Raw genomic sequence first — 24,882 nt, forward strand, 5'->3', positions numbered from 1 at the left:
CTTAAACTAGTTTTTATCTCCCGTATTACGGGGGTTAGTTTATATTATTTGTTTCTATATTTATTTATTATTTGAATTTTTATCTTTTTTATTGTATGAAAGTTAATAATATACTTATGGTTTGATGAGACCAAAGACCCGTTTATTTTTTTTACTACAAATTGGTTTTTTAATTATAAATGATATATATTTTTTTAAATAAATCATATATTAATTTTTAGTATATCCCTACTTTATAGGATTATTATATCAAATATTTGGTGAGATTAGTATTTAATTTAATAAGATGTTATAACCCGTTTAAAAATTTATGGGTTTGATAAGACCCATACCCGTAAATTCGGGTCAAATGCATGAGAAGCCTCAATTTAAAAATCAAGCAAATCTGGTGACTCTAAAAAACGGGGGAGCAACCACATCTTGCGGAGTACTTGTTTTTAATATTTGTTTATTTTTTGAATTTTTATTTTTTATTGTATAAAAGTTAATAATATACTTATGGTTTGATGATAGATTGTTTCACAAATAAATGAGATGTAATAACTCGGTTTAAAAGTTATATAAGTTTGATGAGTCCCAAGAACCGTTTATTTTATTTTTATTTGGTTTTTTAATTATAAATTATATATATATATATATATATATATATATATATATATATATTTAAATAAATCAGATATTAATTTTTAGTACATCCATACTTTTTAGGAATTTTATATCAAATATTTGGTGAGATTAGTTTTTTATTTAATGAGATGTTATAACTCGTTTAAGAAATATCTGGGTTTGATTAGACCCATACCCATAAATTCGGGTCAAATGCATGAGAAGCCTCCATTTATAAATCAAGAAAATCTGGTGACTCCAAAAAAAGGGGAAGCGACCATATCGCGACACGTAAGATTTTTATGTTTTCATTTATATATATTATAGATGGAATGATGTCTAAACTCATTTATCCCTAGCAAAAAGTTTTCTAACATTTCCTACAGTTTTACCCTTATTTCTATATTCAAGATTAAAATAATTTTTTTATAAAACTATAACTAAAGTCACAAGGATTGAATTGCAAGTATATACTATAAAAAGTTTCCTAACATTTCCTACAGTTTTATAAAACCCGACATGAAAAAAAAAGGTTTTGGGTTGGCTAAAACATTGTTTTAAAAACGGGTCGGGTTCGGGTTGACCTGTTTTAAATACGGGTCGGGTTCGGTTGACCCGTTAACTAAGTTTAAATGCTTTAAAATTTTGAAACAATGTGCAGTTTACATTTTAATACGATAAGAATTATCTTCTTGTTTATAAATTGTAAGGCTCCGTACCCGGTAGCCCTACTTTAGCGTCGGATTTACTCATAAACACAGTTCTTACAATCAGAGTTAATTAAAACTTTCGCGGAAACGTCAACTTAAATAATTCATTACAAAACATTAAATCTTTTCTTTGATACCATAACACAAAACATTATATTTAAAACATCTTTTCTTCCATCTTCAGATGCCAGCCGTTCAATCCATGCCATGTGCCATCCTCATGCTAGTTCTTTGGTCTGATCACCTGCGTGCATACTAAAAGTCAGCTACGCTGAGTAAGTTCTAGTTAATCAAGCAACTTATCATACAACCACTACATGCATCATATACGTATCCGAAGACACGTAGTTCACTATCTAGCCTGCTCACTTTACCACTTAGCCTCTTATTTACACCTGCCACTTTGCCACTTTAATAACATATAACGTTATGCCACTTTGCCACTTTGCCACTTTAATAACGTAGTCACGTATAGGCTTACCCTACCATATACTATCGTCATACCACTAACACTTTTACTAGACTCTTGCTACTTCTAACACACTCTACCTCTACTTGTCTACAGCACGCTTCATATCATTTACATAATAAGCAAGTCACATCATAGCATTCATACACACTAAAAACCACTTGGCACTCACTATCCTAGGCGATACGTGCAATATCCGAAGATCGTTCACGTACCGACAAACATTATATAATAGCTACCTCGTATAACATCTATAGCATACACTTACCACTTAAGGTAAGTGTATTCACACTTCACATCGAGTATGCACACAGCCCCGAAAACATAACAAGGAAATGGGGCTAGAAACTCACCTGAATTTGGTTACTTCTTCTTCTACTGGTTATTCCTTCTCGAGCTGTGCGCGTCTAACTGTTTAATAATTGAATATCAAATACTACTCTAGCCATTCTCATTACTACCTAATTAGTCTTACGTGTCTAAGCCGATTTTACTTCATTGAATCATTACCCGGTTAGTTAATCGTTAATCGTTAATCCTTTAAGGGCATCTTTCATAAATTATCAAAGTACAAGGGCTACTATGTAATTATCTCATTCTTTCCAAGTCCAGGGACCATTTCTGTCATTAGGTTAACCTTCTAGTTCGTTACAGTCCCTTAACGATTTGGATCTCATTCGTTACTTCTATCTCTGGCTAATTCGTTACTTTAATACGAATTAACCTTTATAGCGAACTGAACCCTATAACGAATGGGACCCTTGACGAATGGCCCTTCTTTAACGAATTGAACCCTTCTAGTTCGTTATCTTCTTTAACGAATGGCTATAACGAATTAAAGGTAATTCGTTATCTTCTTCCCTTAACGAATTGAACACGACGTAAGTCTAATTCGTTAGGTTTTTTTAGCGAACCTCTTAGCGAAACACCTCTAGTTCGTTAACTTCCCGTTAGCGAACTAGGGTTAGGTCAGAACATTCCCTGACAATATCTGAACCTCGTACCAGAATCTCCGGCGCCGCCTTTCCGGCGCCGCCATTGCCGGAATAACGGGATCTCGCCGGAAAAGCGAGATCTCGCTTGTTTCACCACCATTTTCACCGTTTTTCGTCCCGTTCGATCCAAATCTGAGCTAAGGTGACCCCTAAGCTCATCTTAGGTTCGGTTTATACCCGATTCCATCCGGATCTCATGACTTAAACGGTTTAACGGTGTCGGCTCGTCGTTTCGTGACTAAATCTAACGGGTTTGTATCTCTACAATAACACACTATCATTACCTCGGGTCAGAACTCGGTTCTCGTTCTTCTTCTTCTTGGTTTCGGCTTAGAGAGGGAGTAAGATGAGAGAGAGAGAGCTAAGTGTGTGTTTTGGTGGTGTATGGAGTATGAGAAATGAATGATAATTGGTGATTTAAGGTTTATATAAATGGATCATGGGCTTAGGCCCATGGTCCTTCCCTCTTTCCTTCATAGCCCATGTCCAAAACCCATATCCGTTACCCAGCACTAGCCCGACCCATACCAACTCCTACTCTATTTATTTATTTCCCGATAACCCGAGTAAACTTTCCCTCTATTATTAAATAATATAATTAATATTATTTTGAAAATTTCGGGATGTTACATAAATCACTAGACAACTTAATTATATGTCTTAAATTTTTACTATTTGTAATTTTGTAGTGCCCGACTTGGCGGGAAAGTACCGAGTGCTGTTATTATATCTTAAACTTCATGAAGGAGGCCGCTAGTGAAGGACTTTAAGTACTCGTAAATAACAATGTAAGTGTACTTGACTTGTTTGATTATATATATATATATATATATATATATATATATTGGTTCGTTTTGACCCAGCTAAATTTTGCAACGTTTTCTATGTTTATTTTTTCGCCACAGGTTGGTGAAGGCAAAAACAAATACACGAAGGCAGAAGATTGTGATGCAGTTTGAGAAGGTGGTCGAGTTATGCGACACAGTTTATTTTCTGGTAGTGATATGTATATGATATTGAATATTAACCAATATTTTTGTTAGCATTCGGAATATTTGTAATATTTTGACTTACGATATTTATTAAGAAATGAAATGTATAATTTTGAGGCTATATTTGTGTCACTAATGTAAATAACAGTAATTATCCAATATGTATGTATATATATATATTATTTAATTCATAAAAAAATATATGATGACACGCATAAATGCACGTCATACATACATACATGTCATAAATGCGTATCATTGAACATGACACACGGATTGCATGTCATAATCAATTTATGGCAGGGCTTCAATGACACGCATTTGCGTGTCATCTATACCCTTTAATGACACGCAATGCGTGTCATTGAAGACATTTTTTCTAGTAGCGTATCATTTAACTACCAAAGTGCATAGGTTTACAATTCTTTTGTGTCAAAAATTAAAAAAACACAATCATTATGAACAATAATAATGCTCATGCTCGATAGGAAGTTTTAGTGCATGGCAGCAAATCAGCAATTATTTGGTAGCAGCTTTTCATTATTTGATGATGCTATTTCACTTTCTACAGAAAGAAAATAATAATAATTAATAACAATAACAATAAGAAGTCACATTTATATCTATACATGTCTCGTATGTCATACATATAAAAGATATTGATGGATTTATCAACAGCTTAACTAGTTAACCACATCCGTGCTCCATTGCATCTGCTAGACTGTTAGTTGATCCGGTAGCTTGTGTAACACTCTCGGGGCGATGCTAGTAGTTTATTGGTGACTGGCTTTTCATTAACTCTTACCTCCTCATGACAAACTTACGAATCACTAAGAACGCATATATTTTTCTCATAACAAAACAAATAAATAAATAAGATAAGCATCATATTTCAAAATATGTAATTAAACTTAATATATAAAATAGAGAATATTGCTCGGCCTATTGCTTAGGCCCCAACCATAAGGACTAAAAAGGTAGTATTTAACGAACATCTAGCAATAAATGTTATTTGATTAATACTTAAAACACCAATTATGTAATTCTTGCTCCGAGTAAAGTAAAAAAAAATACGAACAAAAACAATGATTGAGGCTAACATTTCTCACAAATGTTGAACGTATTCCTCTGTAAGTAAAAAAAGCAGAAAGATGATATAACGGATTTAATAGGGAAAAAGATACATTCAGTAAAATTCATACTAAGATGTACACTTAACAGCTAGCATAATCCAATAACAATTGATTTGACGACACCTTTCCAAGTCTTAATCACATCCACACGGTACTTCATACTTGTAGCAACTGCCAACAATCCGACATTCTCTTGATCGACAACCTACGTATGCTTCCCTTAAGAATACGGATATTATTTGCATCGTGTCTCAAATATACATAGAAAGATATTGCATGGTCTAAAATTCTCCTCATCTTAATATTTTATTTCATGTGGGTGTACGTTTTTCTTAGGCCCACAATCAATTAGACTATTGGTCTCTCAAGAAAAGACCTATATTGATACATAGTTTATGTAAGGACTAAAAAAGGTAGTATTCAAAATCAACTAACTATAAATGTTACTTGATTAATATTCAAGACACTATTTATGTAATTCTAAGTTTCTAACAACAATGAATAATTGAATGTTAAAGTTAAGAGCATTCCAACCCACACAATTGGTATCTATACATAATCATACATATATAGATATTTTAGTTTCGTTTATTTGATCGTGTGACATAAGTCATAATATATCCGGTGACCACAATGGCCGGTGGTGGAACGGCGAGCGACAAGGTTGGCGTGAGGGCGGAACTCTACGAACATAAGATCACCTCCTACTTTATGTTTGCTTGCATCGTTGCTGCTCTTGGCGGATCTTTGTTTGGATATGATCTTGGAATATCCGGTTAGTCTTTCTATCACTCGACCGCAAAACATAATACTTGCCTCATAGAAAAGAAAATAAAGTTCATCCAACATCTGGAGATTAAATAAATGATAGAAACATACAAGTTTAATATAAATATCTAGATGCAAAGGTTTATAATCTATTTGAATGTTTTTCTATTTTTAAGAAAAAGACAACATATTAAAAAGTATGTGAACATAAAAGGATTTTTCAAATGATAGTAAAAGCTTTTTAGTTTTGTAATGTCATATACAATAGTTTCATTTTAAGTTGTTACACATAGTTGATAATTAATTTAATTAAAATGTGCATAGTTATATAAAGGTTTTAGAAACATGACCATATTAGCACACATTTATTATTAAAACTTGAAGGCGGATACAAACTAAAACAATTCAAATTCTTCCATTGTTGATTTACAGGTGGAGTAACATCCATGGACTATTTCTTGAAAGAATTCTTCCCAGAAGTTTACAAAAGAAAACAAGAACATTTAACCGAAACCGATTACTGCAAATACGACAGCCAAATCCTGACTCTTTTCACATCCTCACTATATTTTGCAGCCCTCATTTCCACCTTTTTAGCATCCCATGTGACACGGAATAGTGGCCGAAGAGCCAGTATTCTGTGGGGTGCATTTAACTTCTTCGTAGGATCCATCATCAACGCAAGAGCTCTAAACATCGCAATGCTCATCATTGGCCGATGCTTTCTCGGTGTTGGAATCGGATTTGGGAACCAAGTAAGTTTTATAAAATTGTTCTTGTTGATTAAGCCTAAGAAATAGTACTTAAAGCCTTTGAACAATGACTAAATAACCATTAAAAGTTGTTTAGTAGCTATTATTATTTTGTAAAATAATTAAAACCTAATGGTATTAAAATTTATTTTTTTAAATATATACAATAACTATTAAAATTTCATTTTTAAAAGACAGTTAAAGAAGTAAAATTATAAAAAAAAATTGATACTTATAAGTTTCAATATTTTAAAAAATTTTGAAAATTAAAAAACTTTCCGGTATTAAAACTTAATTATAAAAATGATTAGAAGCTTAAATTTTTTTAAAACTATTTAAAAACTTAATACATGCCACGGGCGTAGGAATATGCAAATCTTGCGGCCACTTAGGCGGACTAGCTACTTGTTGGTCTCTTGATGGTTTACTTATAATAAACAAGTTTGTTGGTCGTTCAAAAAAATTAACGCAAGTTTATTGGGGTCCACGGCTAGTTTAGTAAAAAAATGAGTACTTTTTTTTTTTTCTAATTTCTAGTCAAAATGGTTAATTTAGTGATTTTCACAATTTTTTTTTTTTTGTTTCTTGATTATGTAGGCAGTTCCTCTTTATTTGTCTGAAATGGCACCAGCAAAGATAAGAGGTTCAATAAACCAATTATTTCAGTTAACAACTTGTTTAGGTGTATTTATTGCCAACTTTATAAACAATGCAACTGAGAAACACACATGGGGATGGAGATTATCACTCGGGTTAGCCGCAGTTCCAGCGACATTAATGTTTATCGGTGGGATTTTCCTACCCGAAACACCATACAGTTTAGTCGAACAAGGAAGATTAGAGGAAGGAAGACGTGTTTTGGAGAAAGTTAGAGGTACAAAGAACATAGAAGCCGAATTTCAAGATCTTGTTAGCAAGTGAGGCTGCAAAAGCTATGAAACATCCGTTTAGAAACCTTTTAAAGCGGAAAAATAGACCGCAATTGATTATTGGAGCCTTGGGTATACCTGCATTTCAACAACTTACCGGAAATAACTCCATATTGTTTTATGCACCGGTGATCTTTCAAAGCTTGGGGTTTGGATCTAGCGCGTCGTTATGGTCATCAACAATTACGGGTGGTATTCTTATTATTGCTACGTTAATTTCGATGGCGTTTGTTGATAAATTTGGTAGAAGGGCATTTTTCTTGGAAGCTGGCATTGAAATGATCTATATGCATGGTAATCTGTTCTATTCTACCGAGGTTGCTTAACCTTTTTGGAGGCCTAAACGGATTTTTAAATTTTAGGGCTCTTTCGATAACATTTTTTTCATTTAGGATGTTAACACGTGAGAATATAATGAGTTAATGAAGCATTTTGGAGGCAACAAAATTGCAAAAGTTGTGTTTTTTATTTAATTTTGATTAGTGGTCAAGGCAATCTTTCATAGGTTTTACATTTTTGAAAAATTTCTAGATTTTTGGTGATTTTTTTCAAATTAAACCAAAAAATTTGAAACTTTTTCTTGATTTTCAGGTGGCTGTGGCAATAACCTTAGCTCTTAAGTTCGGACAAGGTGTTGAGTTACCAAAAGGAATTGGGATTTTTCTTGTGATTATGATATGCATTTTCGTTTTGGCTTACGGGCGATCATGGGGGCCGTTAGGTTGGCTAGTTCCAAGTGAATTGTTCCCTTTAGAAACAAGGTCGGCGGGTCTAAGTATGGTGGTTTGTGTCAACATGTTTTTTACGGCTTTGGTTGCACAATGCTTCCTCGTGTCGCTATGTTATCTTAGATACGGCATTTTCTTGTTGTTTGCCGCGTTGATTGGGATCATGACTTGCTTCATCTACTTCCTGTTACCCGAGACCAAACAAGTTCTGACTGAGGAGGTACATTTGTTATGGCGAAAACATTGGTTATGGAAATCATATTGTGAGCCTGAAGATGATCAACTAAATGATGGACTCCTCTAAATAAAGGATTTGGAATATCTTGATTCATACTTTTAAATATATCAATTATGTTGGATGTAATTTCCATTGGATCGACTCATCGAGTCTATGATGAGTTGTTGTCTTGTTTATCAAGTTGAACCAAGTAATTACATTAACTATTCATACTATATATTCTCAAAACCTAAACCAACTATGACTCAAACACCTTGAAACTTATCCTAATAAACTAACCATAATAATTTCAAACAATTAAGTAAACTAACTCAAACTCAAACTCAAACTCAAACTCAAACTCAAACTCTAATACTTAAATCTATTGTTGTCGCTAATGCTCCTGATCCATCTGGGTGAATCGTTGATAACTAATGGATCTAATGCATGGTGTTAAAGCCATACCGTAAAGATGCAAACTGATACCGAATCCGGTTTTAGAGCAACTACTTAATAAATTACTTGTTGACGACCATATCATTATAGAAGTTGTTTCCAAATATGCATCGGGTCCCACCCGTGTGATTAATTTAATATTTTCTACTTTCCAACAACAAGAACAAGAATCACTTCTGCTTACTCACTCACTTTCATCAACACTTTCAATCAAGATCCCATTCAAGAATCATCAAGGTTTGTACTTTGAGCTTCCTGAGTTGTTCTTTAAGCTTTAACAATGAATTTGTATCATAAAAATTGAATCTTTATCCAGTATGAAGAAACCCCCAATTCACTTCCAAATTATTCATCAAATTGTAAAAAGAAAATGGGTTTTGCTAGTAGTTTTAGTGGCTGCAATCCATTTATTTATGCTTCCTTTTGGTCACAATAACCCTTCAATTTATGACACTTTAGAAGCATTTCAAGAAAATCTTGAATTTGATCAAAGCAGAGATTTTGATGATGTTTTTGTGGAGAAAAATGATGAATCAGTACAGGAAATTTTATCTGTAGATGGGGTTTCTGTAAATAATAATATTTCTTTCGGCCCGAAGATTGTAAGTTCGGTTAAGGAGCCCGTTGTCGATAAGTCTGTTAATCGATTTCATCCGGTTCTTCCGATTAATGAGAAGTATAATTTGTTCCAAGGTGATGATGTTAAGAGAATGAGGTGTTTGATGCCACCGAAATCGGTTATGTACATTGACCAAATGGACCGTTTGTTGACCCGAAACCGAAAGTCGTCTAGAGCTATGGTATCGTTACTTAATTTGTTGAATCTGTTTAACAAATTTGTATAAAATGTTCTTATGTAGTTGGTATCATATTGTTTTTGCAGAGGCCGAGATGGTCTTCGCCACGGGACCAAGACATTCTTGCTGCAAAGGTGCAAATTACCAAAACGCCCTCCCGAGCAACGGATCAGGAACTTTATGCTCCTGTTTTCCGTAACATATCAATGTTCAAAAGGTTAATAATAATAATAATAATCTCACTTTCTATATATTTAGTTATAGCGCGTACAAATATACAAATGTACAACTACCTAACGTGTTGACGTGTAACGCAGGAGCTATGAACTCATGGAACGTACGCTCAAAGTGTATGTATACAAAGAAGGGGATAAACCGATATTTCATCAACCGATACTTAAGGGATTATATGCCTCTGAGGGGTGGTTTATGAAGCTTATGGAGGGTAATAAACGGTTTGTAGTTAAAGACCCACGGAAAGCTCACTTGTTTTATATGCCATTTAGTGCACGGATGCTAGAACATAAGTTATATGTTCGTAATTCTCACAATCGGACAAATTTAAGACAGTTTTTGAAGGGTTATGCAGAAAAAATCGCTTCTAAATACCCATTTTGGAATAGAACCGGTGGAGCGGATCATTTTCTTGTTGCTTGCCATGATTGGGTGAGTTTCTTGTGCATTGATTAATGATTAGAAGGTAGCAAAACGGGCCAGGACGGGTCGGGTCGATTGGGTTCACCCAAGCTAGTTCAATAATAATCTAGTTTGTTAAGGTAATGATTCACAAAGTTATATACAATAAAGCAACCATTCAACTCGTTTCGACTATTAATTTAATTTTGGCCCGTTTTAAGATAAAAATGATAATGGTTTATGTAGGGGTGCTAAACGAGTTGAGCTTGAAGTTTCTAACCCGACATGAACATGACACAGATGTTTGCGGGTTGACACGAACACGGCCCGTTTAACCCGAAAAATTTTAACTTTTTTTTTTCGCATATTAATAGTTTAAGATTATAAATTTGCATCACAAAATAGATATGTATATATAACAATTACATTTTAATTATAAAATCTTATGTAAATTTCTCGTTTAAGTTTTAAATTTTGACCATAAAATAATAAATGGATTAAACAAGTCAACCCGTGAACCTGCTGGGTTGAAACGAACACAACCCGTTTAGCTAAACGGGTTTGAAGTTCGACCTGAAATTGAACCGAATCTTTTTATATAACTTGTACATTGTAGGCTCCATATGAAACAAGGCACCATATGGAACACTGCATGAAAGCACTCTGCAACGCCGATGTCACCACCGGGTTCAAGATCGGGAGAGACGTCTCCCTGCCCGAATGCTACGTCAGGTCTGCCCGAAACCCGCTCCGTGACCTTGGCGGAAAACCCGCTTCCGAGCGGAAGATTTTAGCCTTTTACGCAGGAAGCATACACGGGTACTTACGTAAAATCTTACTCGAATACTGGAACAACAAAGATCCCGACATAAAAATTCTCGGCCCGATGCTACCCGGAGTCGTTAGCAAAATGAACTACATTGAAAACATGAAAAGCAGCAAGTTTTGCATTTGCCCGAAAGGGTACGAAGTAAACAGCCCGCGGGTCGTAGAGGCGATATTTTACGAGTGTGTGCCCGTAATTATATCTGACAACTTCGTCCCTCCGTTTTTTGAGGTGTTAAACTGGGAATCGTTTTCGGTTGTTGTAGCCGAAAAAGATATACCCGAGTTGAGAAATAAACTTATGGCGATCGGTGATGCAAGATATCGCGAATTGCAGCATGGGGTGAAGAAAGTTCAAAGGCATTTTTTATGGAATGTTAAGGGTGTTAAGTATGATTTATTTCATATGATCTTACACTCAATTTGGTACAATAGGTTATTCCAATTTAAGCCTAGATGGAGTTGTACAGTTGTAATATCACTGCTAATATTGTGTTATCGACGTATATTTTGTGTATTTGATTAACTTGTCGATCGAGATAATAACGCCAGTGATTAATCGAGTTAGGTGACACGGGAGTGCAGACTCGTTAAACACTAACTAATGTTATTTGGGCTTATTGGTGTTTATACTTGGGTTTTATGTAAGAATTTGTTATCCTTGACCCTTCATGTTTTCTACCCGGACTATTTTTTACTTGACTCGACTTGCCATCACTCATGCAACATAGAATTATCGTCCCCTCATTATTTTGAATCTAGACGATGTGTGAGGTTATTGAAGACGTGTGGGTGCTTTAAAAAAAGCATTGTGAAAAAGATAGCAAATAGAGAGATATATATGAGAGAATAAAGGTGTTATGGTGATATTTTCGTCTAACTAGACTAGCACTAACAGCGGTCTTAGCATGTAAGTTGTGTGGGACAGCGAAAACAATAAATACAATAACTTGATTGTTCTTTATTTATAACCATTTATCATATATTATATGAAATATCTAAAATGGATAATGAAACTATATAATTTCATTTATCCCTTGTCAATATTCTTTGGTCATACCCGTTTCAATATTCTTTGATTGAAGTATTTGGATTCCTAAAAAAGTGGGGTTTGTTGCTTGGAGGGCGATGCTCAATTGTTTCCGACGCTAGATGCTTTGGCTAGGAGAAACATTTCGACAAGGCCTTTGGTTTGCCTAGCTTGTGGTAGTGAAGAGAAGTCGGTTGATCATGTTTTTATTTCGTGCGAAGTAGCTCAAAAGGTGTGGTGCTTGATTTCCCAATGGTGTAAGGTTTCCTCAATTTATGCCTTTAGTGTTCGGGATTTGGTGGAGTTACAGTCATATTCGTTATTTCCTAAAGATAAAGCTACGGCACTCCATGCGGTTTGCTTGGTTACGATGTGGTGTCTTTGGAGGAAGCTAAACATGTTAATTCATAATGGGACTTCGATTCGGATACCGAGTTTGATTGAAGAGATAAAGTCAACGGGGTTCCTTTGGGTTAAAAATATGTCCAAAAGAAAAGGGTTGACATGGGAAGACTGGAGAGGATTTCGGTTGTAATCTGTATGTTTTTGTTTCTTGGGTGGTGACTTTTTGGGTGTTGTCGTTACACGGTGGATCGAGTGTGTTGTATTTGACGGTTCTGACGTATTGCTAGTTTTTATAAATATTTTACTGGCCACTAAGAAGTAAATAAATTAAACCAACTATAAAAAATCATATATTTGTCTTTTCATATTGATTGATATTTTATAGAACAGTTGTTTGGAGAAGCCTAATTTGTCATATTATTATCTTTTGTAGCATTTTTTATTTATAAATCTTCTGAACCAAGTAAATAAAACATGAGTCAGAAATGTGTAAAATATATTAGATTTCAATGGCTTATACACTCAGAAAAAGACAAACCAAAACCATAAAAATTATTTGGTTTTGCAGTTTGGCAACCGATTTTTTTTATTGTTTTAATCAATTCTTTTTTCTCAAATATCAAAAATAATTAAATGATTTTCTAATTATGTCCCTTATCTGCTCCTATTAATTTCCCCAAGCATTAGGGGTATTTAAAAAATATTTTGGATATAGGGATATTCTGATATTTGCTTGAGAGCATCTTATACGTAAAATGGTGAAGAGAAAAAATTTGTACTATTTTACACTTTGCCGACAAAGCTAAGGGGTAGCCCAGGCTACTTTTAAAGCGCCTAATACATTCCGTTATATTATAGTTTGTAATTTAATGACAAATCTTACTGTCAACTAAACCTCATGTAGATATGTAACTGTATAAACGATAAACAGGCAACACTTGCAATATAGCCAGCTTTAGTGATCAATGATGTTGTTAGCTCTTTAGCAACACTAATCCGTGTTTCATTGGTTTTGACGAGTAAATAGTCGATATTTTGGAAACAACAATGCGTATCAACCAAATGAACCCTACAACAACTAATACACGGTCACGCGTCGCTTCAGCCCGTATCATCGACCCCTAAGCTATAAAAACTGTCCTCGTACCAGTAAATCTATGATGTATGTGGGTCTGTCACTCCTCAATACTAACGGTTGATAATTAACAGGTGGACACATCATGAATAGAAGTATTGAGTATATATATTATATGATTAGACTTGGAATTATATTGCAAACTAGTTTGGTAGTATTATTCTAGAGATCAGCCCACACCTATTAAAATAATGAACCCTACACCAACTAATAATGGGTCGCTTATTGGGCCGGGTGAGGTCACATACTCTACTCACATTATCAAATATCAACCCTTAATTTATTCAAAGGAACCCCATGCATATAATAATATTATAATCTAACATGAAAGATATCAATTATCATGTATAGACCTTGTTGCATATGCTAAAAATCTAACATAAGTCACCATATTTTATAAATAAGGGTGTGTTTGGGATTCCTTATTTTCCTCTTCTTATGACTTATATAGGATAAATAAGTTCTTTTTATGTTTATATAGTGTTTGGGAACCAATAAGTCCTTTTAACTTTCTTCTTATTTATAAGGCCAAAAAATGGGTTTTGAATTAGTTGGGATATGCTAACTTATCTCATTATAGTTTAGAATACCAATTTCACCATTCTATTCCACCCAAACACTTTTTAAAAACAACTTATCCACTTATATAAAAGTGTCCTTTTTTGGTCATTTTCCATCAATAAGTTAAAAAAAAACACTTAATAAAAAAACAATTTATTGACTTTTATTTATCCAAACACTTTTTTGGAAACTCCTTATTATAAATTCATAAGTCATTTTTGAATTATTATAATAAGTCCTTTTCAACTTAAATAAGGAATCCCAAACACACCCTAAGAAAACTATACCTAATACCTATGGGTTATGTGTTAATATTCGAATTGTATTTGTAACTTTAAAGAAATTACACTGTGATCTCAACTTATTAAAATAAATAAATAAATCCACCCTCACCTTCATCACTGACGACACTTTTGGTCCTTTTAGTCAGTAGACATTTATTTTTGTTTTTTCTTTAAAGAGAAGAATTTGGTCATTTCACACGAACTTAATAGATTTTCGAAACACCTGCTCGTTCTAAGTACCAGATGCTTTACGTTTGAGGAAATAGCTAGGACCATATATATAAACTTTCTAAAAAGTTGCAAAAAATTTTACTCTCATAAAGTATAAACTCTTACCATTTATTATCATTATTTATAAATGTGTGACCATAACACTTCGCATCATCACCGCTAACTAATTCACAACCACAAGTTCGTGGTCACCATCACTCTAGTTTTTAGTTAGAAAAAAAGTAATCATGAATTCTAGATTGTATAAACATGTAGGGTAAGTCACGTTGAGACAACAAACATAAAATTATCACCCAAATCTATGACATAAAGATTCGTCCTAAATCGGCCCTAGATCAGAAACACAATCGTAAACACAGGATATGAAGATCTAATTAGTAGCTTTCAAAAAAAATAATCCTCTAATCCATGTCTGAAAATTCGAATCCGAACTTTCTTCGAAAATTTTGGATATCTGTATTTTTGGATTAGAATAGTAATTTTGAAAATTTTCAGATATTATATCTGAAATTTTTGAAGATACTACTATATAATGAGTATTTCTTTGATATTTCAGATAATTTTCAAATATTTTCAAGATTTTCGGATATCCGAAACATCTTTTTTTTTTAATTCTTAAGTATTTTATAGTAATATTAAATCATAAATATTTTTTAGAATTCGGATATCCAAATTTGAACACCCTTGAATCTGTTGAATCTATTGCATTAAAAAAAACTCAATATTGATGGTGTGTTTGGATTCAAAATATTGCATTGCTTATAAAACCAAATATTATTTATTTACTTTTAAAATAATTTTTATAAAAAAAATAACATAATCAAATTAAATTCCACTTTTATGGAATATGCTTTATGGGGCTGACGGGCTTTGCAAAATGCCCATAAAACTACGTATCTCACAAATAAATCAATTGGGCCAATGTAGTTGCAAATTGCAATAGTTATGTATACAAGAATATTTAATAATTGAATAATACAACGGGCCCATTGGCAATTAATGAATTTGTTTTGCAGCCCATCAACAGTACACAGATTCTAGAGACCAATTTAGAAGCTACATCATAGCTTAGGGTGAGCCATAACCAGGTTGTAACCAAAACCGAACAAAAAACCGACGAAATAGAACTGAAATTTTTTTTTTTTATGTAGGAGTGGACCCAATTCACTAGCCCATTATAGCTCTTGACCCAATGCATACGTATATAATTAATTAATAAGTAGGTTGCTTATAAGTTACTATGATGAAATACATATATATATTGCTTTATTTACTGATATTTGATAACAAGAGTAGATGGTGAGTAGATAAAGCAAATATATATACGGTACAATACTTTCTTTACAATCAAGTTATAAAAGCTTAAAATAAATTTTTGGATCAAAATTGTATTTCAATAACAAAGGGTAGATGATAAGTAAATAAAGCAATATATATGTATTTGAAGGTAAATATTCACAGACTGACAGACATTCTCAACTTTGAACGTATTTTTCTCCAGCAATCCTAGGTTAATTTTCAGTTAGTATGAGTTTACTAGAGGAAAATACGTTCAAAGTTACTAGCTATTCATCCACCGGCTCATGTCTAATAATGACTCAACCATCATGCCAACACTCCAAAAACTCGATACTCATTATTTACTGTTCATCCAAGTGAAGAAGTAAAGAATCCTTTCGGGAAATACAACAAAAGTTGGATGCTTATGGCACATAAGGAAACAAAATTCGAAAGTTCATGTTGCATATATGAACATTTTTACTGGAAGCAAGTTATCATATGTATCACGATGAAACATATTTGAAAAGTGTATTTATTTCACTAATTATGACATTAAAATGGATTCATATAATGTTAGGAATAAGGCACACATGAACCAAAGACACACGAAAGAAGAAAATAAATAAGAGAACGAACACAAGAGAGTTTACATGGTTCGGTTAGCTGACCTATAATCACAGACTGCAACCATATTTTATAGCACAATCCTAACATATAACACCATCAAGGTAAAATTGAAAGTATATTATCATTTAATAACTTAGACCTATTAGGAGCTGCAAAACCATTACTAATTTTTAAAAGATTATCTATTACCAAATTAACATACATTAGACGAGTTTTGCATTTCATTTTCAAAACACGAATGCTAGATACATGTTGCATATTACATGGAGAGACATGAATTTGGATTTGCCTTGTGGCAACAATTCACAAATGATAGTGATGATGTGCTCATAGACGCGTTTATTTGTTCACTTTCATGGTAAGGACTTCTTATCTTGATGATTCAGTCTCGCATCACCTACGTACAATTCACAAATGATTGTGATGATGCAATGCAATTGTGGAACCAATGAAAGTTAAGAGGCTGCATTGCTATGTGAGCGAGTTGTTTTTTTTTCGGAAAAAAAAAAACAACACCGTTTGAATTGTCATAAGAAAATAATACTTTTTACATTATTTATCAAAATATTCTATTACCCTCATGAGGAAAATGTAATTATGTTTTGGAGAAAAACATTAAACTTATATAAATAAAATAAAATTGTATGTCAAATTTTTTAATGAGGGATTCTTGTAGTGAATACAATTCTAGGTTTTAGGTATTATTAATTTTGATATTTGTGATAAAAAAAAAAAGAAAGTTTGTGTAATAGGTACGAGATATAAGAAATTGTAATGTTGTGAAACATAGGTTTTTATACCAGTTTTCAAGTTATTGTTATTATTTTAATTAAGTTAAAAAATTACGGCATAACCAAATAAAATATTATTTTACATGAAAGAAGGATAGGGATCAAAGGTAAAAAAAATATATTCTAACACAGGAAACATATAATATAAAAAGGAAGAGTCAACCTCATTTATAACCGAAGCATGGTCAGTACAAACCTTATTGTAATTTAATGTCCTATGCACCACCATTCATTATGCCTTGAGATCTCGATCATCACCATATTGTGAGGAACACACAAAAATCGATATTTTAAGAGGGAAAATTAAATGTTTCCAAATTTGGCTAGGTGAACTTATTCTTATTTTAGCATGTTTTAGAAAATATTCAGTTTTAAAACTATTTATAGAGCTTCTTACCATTCGGGTTGAGCATGATTCAAGTCGTATAAAGTAACTAGATGTGACTAGAGACCTGACCGATTAAGCATATTGGGTTAGCTCTCGTTGTAACTTTTGAGGTTGAATGACTTTGGTCCGGTTTGGATTTGTCACGGTCACGGTAAAAACTAATAACCTAAATGTGAAACATCATAGCCTAGAAAATATATATTCATTTCAAGCACAACCGGAAAAGACTGAAACCGACCCACCTTATATAGGTCCATTTCAGTTTTAGCCCGACGCAAATCCCTACTTACTATTTTAGTTTGCCTTAATAGTGTTTGCTTTCTAAAAGTATGTGCTAACAATAGAGATGAAATTAACATCTAACCATTATATACAAACAAATTGAAATTTAGTAATTCAAACTACACGGTCCACTGAATTATAATAATTCATACTGACAATATGACTAATGATATTATATATAACTTTTATTTATATTGTTTTACAATTTATAACATTTTGATTGTGATAAAAACCAGTCAGTAGTTAGTTAAAAACATCCATTGTTACTTCTATGTAAGATGTGTGTGTTGTGGTTTTGAGCTAAAATCGATTTTGTAAACCACAGTTTTGGTTTTTTGTTTTTTCAAAACCGTTCGGTTTCGGTTTTTTGATTTCCTGGTTCAATTTGGCTATGTATTCGGTTTTTTCAGTTTTTGCAATTCGGGCTAGTAGTTTCGAGACAAAGAAAGACACATAATAATATTTTGAAATTGGAGATACGACATTTAAAATAATTTAATCTCCTCCGAATTGACAAAACATAACCGATTGATGTTAAAAACAAAACATATATCCAAGTTTATAAAACATAGACGATTTAACGAAAAAGTAATTCAAAAAATCGGTTTTATAGGTTTGGTTCGTTTTTTTCACAAACACCAAACCGAACCAAAACCAAACCGTTAGTTTCTAATTTAGTTTTTTTTTCCTCCGGTTTCTTGCACACCCAAATGAATACTAAGGGCCTAAGGTCACCAATAATCACATTATCAGTATCAAATATTATTAGCTAATCGGTAAAAGTTTGAATTGTAATTCATTCTAACTTTTAGGTAACTATTTATTCATGAAACTCTTATATGTATAATGCATTAACTATTTATTCATGAAACTTAGAATATTTGTCTGGTGACACTTATTTTGGGATGTAGATGTGATATTTTGGTTTTTAATAAAGTATATAACAACTAGAGGTACGCAAATAGCATTGAGGTCTTGGTTGGCCTTTGTTAGAATTTATCGTAGTACTTGTGAGTTATGCTAGAATTGTTTTTTAAATATATATTACTAGTTTTTGTCCCCCGTATTATGGGGGATTGTTTAATTTTTCGTTTCTAATATTGTGAATGTATTTTTTTGGATTTTAGTTTATTTATTGTAAGAAGTTAATAATATACTTGAACCTATTTTGATTAATTTATGTTGTGTTTGTTCATTTTTAATTAAACGTTAAATGAATTATCTACTTAATTTTTATATTTATTTGTTTATGTTCATTTGTTATAATTTGGATATTATTTTTTGAAACTTTTCATTTAAGTTAAACTTAAAAGAGAAAAGAATCGTGTAACTATATCCATATTGAAAATTTAAATCAGGGTTTGATTATAGGGGTTTGTTTACAATTTACGTTTCTAACATTGATATATTTTTATTGTATTTTAATTTTATTTATTGGACGTAAATTAATAATAATACTTAGGGTTTGATGATGAAAGAGTTTTACAAATAAATGAGATTTTATAACCCGTTTAAAAGTTATCTCGGTTTGATGAGACCCATGACCCGCTTATTTTTTACTATAAAATTGTTTTATAGTTATAAATAATATTTTGTTAAAAAAATTGGATATTTATTTTTATTATATCCTTAAATAATAGGATTTTTATATCAAATATTTGGTGAGATTTATTTTTAATATAATGAGATATTAATGGCTATCTGGGTTTAGTAAGACCCATACCGGTGAATTCGGGTCAAATGCATAAGAAACCATCATTTATAAATCAAGCAATCTGGTGGCTTGAGAAAAAATATGAAGGTTTTGTTCATATATTTTTAAGATTAATATATATATATATATTTGATTTTAATTTTATGTATTGTAAGGAAGTTAATAATTATATACTTATAATTTGATGATGAATATTGTTTCACAAATAAATTAGATATTATAACCCGGTTTAAAAGTTATATTAAATTGGTAAAACCCATTGGTTCATAGATGAGATTTTATATATTTGAAAACATCATATGACTCGTTAGGAAATTAGCTCTGTATTATTATTTTACATAAATAAAATTTGTCACCTTTATTGTGGGTTTATGCCCATAAGAGAACAATATGCAAATATGTTATATTGTGTACGTTACATACATATGTTAGTTGTCACAATAAAGGTATTTTAACTTTTAATTTAATTATAAGTCATATCTTTAAAAAGAATTAAAAAATTAATTTTTAATATATCCATACTTTATAGGATTTTTACATCAAATATTTGGTGAGATTAGTTTTTAATTTAATGAGATGTTATAACCCGTTTAAGAAATATTTGGTTTTGGTAATACCCATAACCATGAATTCGGGTCAAATGCATGAGAAGCCTCCATTAAAAACTAAGCAAATCTGGTGACTTCAAAGAAATGGGGAGCGACCACATCACGACACGTAGGATTTTTGTGTCTTCGTTTATATATATTATAGATAAAAGTTTGTTAGTTTACCAGTGTTAATGTTTTTTTATAAATAGATTAAAATATGTTTTTAAATGAGAAAGGAATTTCACAAACAATTAAAAGATATTTAATTTTAAAGAAAGAAATAAACACAAAATATATCTAAATCTGAACTTTGATTAAGTTGTCTAAATTAACTTATGGTGGGATCTAAATTTGACTTCAATTATCGGGGCCATATATAAATGGTCCAGAATTTTAACTAATAATAGAACCATTTACGATAACGACTGAAATATATATAAATAAATATTATTTGTTAATTTGGTTTGTGATGCAGTTTCGAAAGCGATCAATGGCTCAAGACACTTATGATTAACAAAGACGATAAAATCGAACCAAATGTTCAAGAACAAAGTTCTTATAATTCAAATTCAATATCAAAACTAAATAATACATAATATTAAACCCTAATTTATACTAAAATAAAATGAGATAAACTTGGAAACAAGATAAACACAAAATATTAAAGGATAATAAAAATCAGAATTTAAATAAGAAGTTGCTCCTGCATCATACTCCCCATCTTCGAAAAACTCGTCCTCGAGTTTTGCCTTCGGACATACCCGCCTGGATCAAAAGGAACATCAACCCGCTCCTTATTTGTTGACACCATGACCCGCCCAAACACCTCAACCTCATGGGTCGTCTCACCCGTATCTAAATTTGTACCACGTGGGTTTATCGGGTTCCCAGGCTTCTTCACCTCCTTTGATGTAATTTCGGAAGCGATCAATGGCTCAAGACACTTATGATTAACAAAGACGATAAAATCAAACTAAATGTTCAAGAACAAAGTTCTTATAATTCAAATTCACTATCAAAACTAAATAATACATAATCTTAAACCCTAACTTATACTAAAATAAAATGAGATTAACTTGGAAACAAGATAAACACAAAATATTAAAGGATAATAAAAATCAGAATTTAAATAAGAAGATGCTCCTGCATCAGTTTGTATTTCGGGAACTAGAAGTAAACACCAAGAAGAGATTAATAATTAACAAAAATATTAAAATAGCATGAAATAATTTTAAGAGAAACTCATGACAATAATAATATTATAAGTTTTTAACATGTATATCTTATGTAATGCATTAAATTTTTCTGTAAGTTATTTACATAATACCACAAATAACTTAACACTAAATATATATTCAAATTTATACACTTAAAAAATGTATTATAAGGGAATGGTTATACTAAAAATAGTTTAAATTATGAGAAGTCATCAGGGCGAAACATGTATATCACAAATGGAGAGATAAATCCGTCCGACTACAAACGTAAAATTTGGTAGTATACAAAGTTGACGTATCGTTATGGTCAGTTTGTAATAAAAGGTTAATAATACATATTTTCTAAAATAAATATTATAAACTAAAATTAGTTTTGGTACTTAATTACTGGATATAAAATAATATCTTGTCCAATATATATCACATAGATTTATTTAAGAAACTGGTTAATGTTGTGATTTATTATTTAAGAAACTGGTAAATGTTGTGATTTATTTACCTAAACATAATCCTTAACAAAAATATTTAACTCATCTTCTATTCTTCTATCTAATATTATTCTCTTGTGTTCATTTTTCAAATATTTTTGTTAATATTATATTTTTTTTTGGTTCAATTCCCATTTCACATACCCTTAATAATTTTATGAGCTGCCTCGGTCGGTTTCTGATTGCTACCTCTTCTCTCTCTATATCTATATTTATATATACACGTATCTCTAACTATATGCACTATATATAATATAAACTCCTCTCACACCAAACACTTGTAATACTTGTGGGTGCATTTATTTTTCGTACCTACATTTCATACCCCCCCCCCCCTCTCTCTTTCTCTTAGATCAAGCTTCTTAGAACTCACAATGGCAAGAACTGACTCAAGCACCACTACATTATCATCCGACTCATTTGCTAAACAACCCGATGTAGTCGAACCAAACCCGAAAAGAGCGAAGAGAGACCGAAAGGATTTGGATGACAATGCAAATGCAAATACTTGTACTACTACTTCTAACAAGGCAAAAAACAAAAACAACAGCAACAACAACGACAACAATAATAATAGTAAGCATCCGGTTTATAGAGGTGTTCGGATGCGGGCATGGGGAAAATGGGTGTCTGAGATCCGAGAACCCAAGAAAAAGTCTCGGATCTGGCTCGGGACGTTTGCTAACCCGGAAATGGCCGCACGTGCACACGACGTTGCCGAACTTTCCATCAAGGGTATGTCAGCCATCCTTAATTTCCCCGAACTCAAACATCTTTTGCCACAACCCGAATCATGTTCTCCATGTGACATTCAAGCCGCAGCTACCAAAGCCGCCTCTATGGAACACCTCAACCCTACCATTACGGTAAAGTTAAAACTCTTAAGTGTGTGTAAAAATACAGGGCTCAGCCACCGTCTAGAGCCTGTTTTCGACAGGGCCTAATACTTTTTTAAAAAGTTAAATATTTATTTATATAGATAATAAAACAATTAAAAAATTTAGGGCCTTTTTAAAATATAAATAACTTAATCATATTTATGTTTATAAAAAGTAGTAAAGTTCACAATAACAATAACTATATTTTGTTTATTATTTTTACAATTAACAATTATTTTTAAATATATATATAAAGGCTATTTTTTTTACCTGTAGATAAATACATTTAAATTCTTAGAGACAACTCTATGTATAATTGTATAAAGTTGTATTGATACTTTATTCATATTTACATAATAATACATCTAACTTTTGTCTAATTACATTGTGTCTAACAGGTAACAACTCCACCTTCCACGTCATCCTCTTCCTCGTACTCCGCGGCGTCCACGTTGACATCCTCGGCATCTACGACCTCGTTGTTTACATCGGACGAGGTTTCAACGGCACCAGCTGATGATCTGGGTGAGATAGTTGAATTACCTAGTTTGGGAACGAGTTACGACTCGGTTGAGTCAAGGGACGATTTCGTGTTTGTGGACTCGGTTTGGGACTACTACTCATCGCCGCCGTGGCAGTCGGATTATTATTTCGGTGGTGAGCCGCCGTCTACTTCCGGTGGCTTGTTCTTTGATGGCTTATTATGGCAACATTAATAAAGATTAAAAGAACTCAAAAAGAAAAGATGGTTTTGTGTGCTTTTCTTTTTTCTTTTTGTTTGGTGTTTTTCATCTTTTGTTTATTTGATTTTGATTTCATGTTTTTTGTTGCTAGCTCCACTTTTGTTTCATCTTAACTCCTGTGAGTTGTATATATTTATGATTATATTTGACACAATATATTTGCAATTTGGTATATTATATTTGATTATCTTTAATGATCATGACATCAAAATACAAAAAAAAAGAAGAAAAAAAAAAGAGAGAAAAGAAGAAAAATAAGTGTTCTAAGTTAAGTTTATGATAAATTAACATTTTGATTTATTGCTTAAGATAACTATTTTAGATTCTCTCCAAAAATAGTGAAACCATGCCCACTAATTTTGTATTTTTTTTTTCTATTTTGAGAATTATGAATGAAATTCACGTAATATTTTGTTTTTTTAACTGCTAACTTACATAAAATTCGTTTTTAACGAGGTCTTAACATTGCCATATGCTAGAATGAGTGATGATGATTTAGGAAAATGACCTTTAAGTGGTTTTAACTATTACGTATGGCCTAGGTATGAAAAATGAGTCTATATATAATTGTTTATTATTACACATTTGTTTATAGTATATTTGGTTTAAAGGTAAGATTTTATGCGATTTTTCTTTTATTATGATATATCATGGTCCAAATAAAGACACCATTCCTGAATATAGAAAATATCAATAGCCAAACTTTGTTTTTTTCATGAAAAAAAGAAAGTTTCTTTTAGGAACCACCAACATAAAGACTGCTTTTTGTTGCCTTTCAGAAACGGGAAAATACTGAAACTGTTATGATATTAGCCCTAATTATAACAATATTTTCGAAGTAATAACTGAACTAAGAAATATGCTGAGTAAACAATATGATATCTTTTTTACTTCTGGATATCAACCTTCGTTCAAATCATTCTATTTATAATGCAAAAACTACTGCGAAAAAGTACTATTTAAGGAGACAAACGAAATATAATTGGTGCATATAAAAATATAGTTGGTGAAGTCATGGTGTCATACAAATAATAGTGTCGGTGTCGGTTTTTCATAACACTCCCCCTTGGATGACACCATTTCAAAACGTCGGGGTCTTGAAGTACTGCCTCATTAAAAACCTTGCTAAAGGAAAACCCAATGGGAAAAAAAAACTTTAGCTAAGGGAAAAAGAGTACAGTATATAGCTCCCCCTCAAATTGCAGGTCGTTACATTGTTCGTACATGGCGCATGCCAATATCATGAACATGTTTCCTGAATGTTGCTGTGGGAAGTGCTTTTGT

The 24,882-nt window shown here is 32.1% G+C and overlaps 2 protein-coding genes and 1 pseudogene across 3 annotated transcripts; all 3 read left to right on the plus strand.

Annotated features, from left to right (window-relative positions):
* Window positions 1-5,522: 5,522 nt before the first annotated feature.
* LOC143567880 (sugar transport protein 14-like) lies at window positions 5,523-8,394 on the plus strand (annotated as a pseudogene). The gene is made up of 4 exons (XR_013141480.1): window positions 5,523-5,680; window positions 6,106-6,428; window positions 7,023-7,648; window positions 7,946-8,394. The product of XR_013141480.1 is annotated as a sugar transport protein 14-like (transcript).
* A 544-nt stretch (window positions 8,395-8,938) lies between these two features.
* On the plus strand, window positions 8,939-11,539 carry LOC143566700 (putative glycosyltransferase At3g07620). Its single transcript, XM_077053329.1, has 4 exons — window positions 8,939-9,555; window positions 9,639-9,769; window positions 9,870-10,218; window positions 10,805-11,539. The coding sequence occupies exons 1-4, from the start codon at window positions 9,073-9,075 to the stop codon at window positions 11,537-11,539; spliced, it is 1,698 nt and encodes a 565-aa protein (XP_076909444.1). The 5' UTR covers window positions 8,939-9,072.
* Window positions 11,540-22,318: 10,779 nt separating this feature from the next.
* Window positions 22,319-23,785, plus strand: LOC143567891 (ethylene-responsive transcription factor ERF043-like). The gene is made up of 2 exons (XM_077054176.1): window positions 22,319-22,843; window positions 23,254-23,785. Exons 1-2 carry the CDS (start codon window positions 22,352-22,354, stop codon window positions 23,569-23,571), a joined length of 810 nt encoding a protein of 269 aa, XP_076910291.1. The 5' UTR covers window positions 22,319-22,351; the 3' UTR covers window positions 23,572-23,785.
* The last annotated feature ends 1,097 nt before the right edge of the window (window positions 23,786-24,882 follow it).

Source organism: Bidens hawaiensis, unplaced genomic scaffold, assembly GCF_021521415.1.
Source record: "Bidens hawaiensis isolate Kalapana, Puna unplaced genomic scaffold, B.hawaiensis_p1.1 tig00001236_1, whole genome shotgun sequence".
NCBI lineage: Eukaryota > Viridiplantae > Streptophyta > Magnoliopsida > Asterales > Asteraceae > Bidens > Bidens hawaiensis.

What these genes read in the sequence shown, in the direction of transcription:
- LOC143567891 (XM_077054176.1), top strand. Translation starts at nt 22,352, where the DNA reads ATGGCAAGAACTGACTCAAGCACCACTACATTATCATCCGACTCATTT. An exon ending in ACCTCAACCCTACCATTACG is followed by an intron (nt 22,844 to 23,253) that starts GTAAAGTTAAAA and finishes TGTGTCTAACAG; the next exon opens with GTAACAACTCCACCTTCCAC.
- LOC143566700 (XM_077053329.1), top strand. Translation starts at nt 9,073, where the DNA reads ATGAAGAAACCCCCAATTCACTTCCAAATTATTCATCAAATTGTAAAA. An exon ending in GAAAGTCGTCTAGAGCTATG is followed by an intron (nt 9,556 to 9,638) that starts GTATCGTTACTT and finishes TTGTTTTTGCAG; the next exon opens with AGGCCGAGATGGTCTTCGCC. An exon ending in AACATATCAATGTTCAAAAG is followed by an intron (nt 9,770 to 9,869) that starts GTTAATAATAAT and finishes CGTGTAACGCAG; the next exon opens with GAGCTATGAACTCATGGAAC.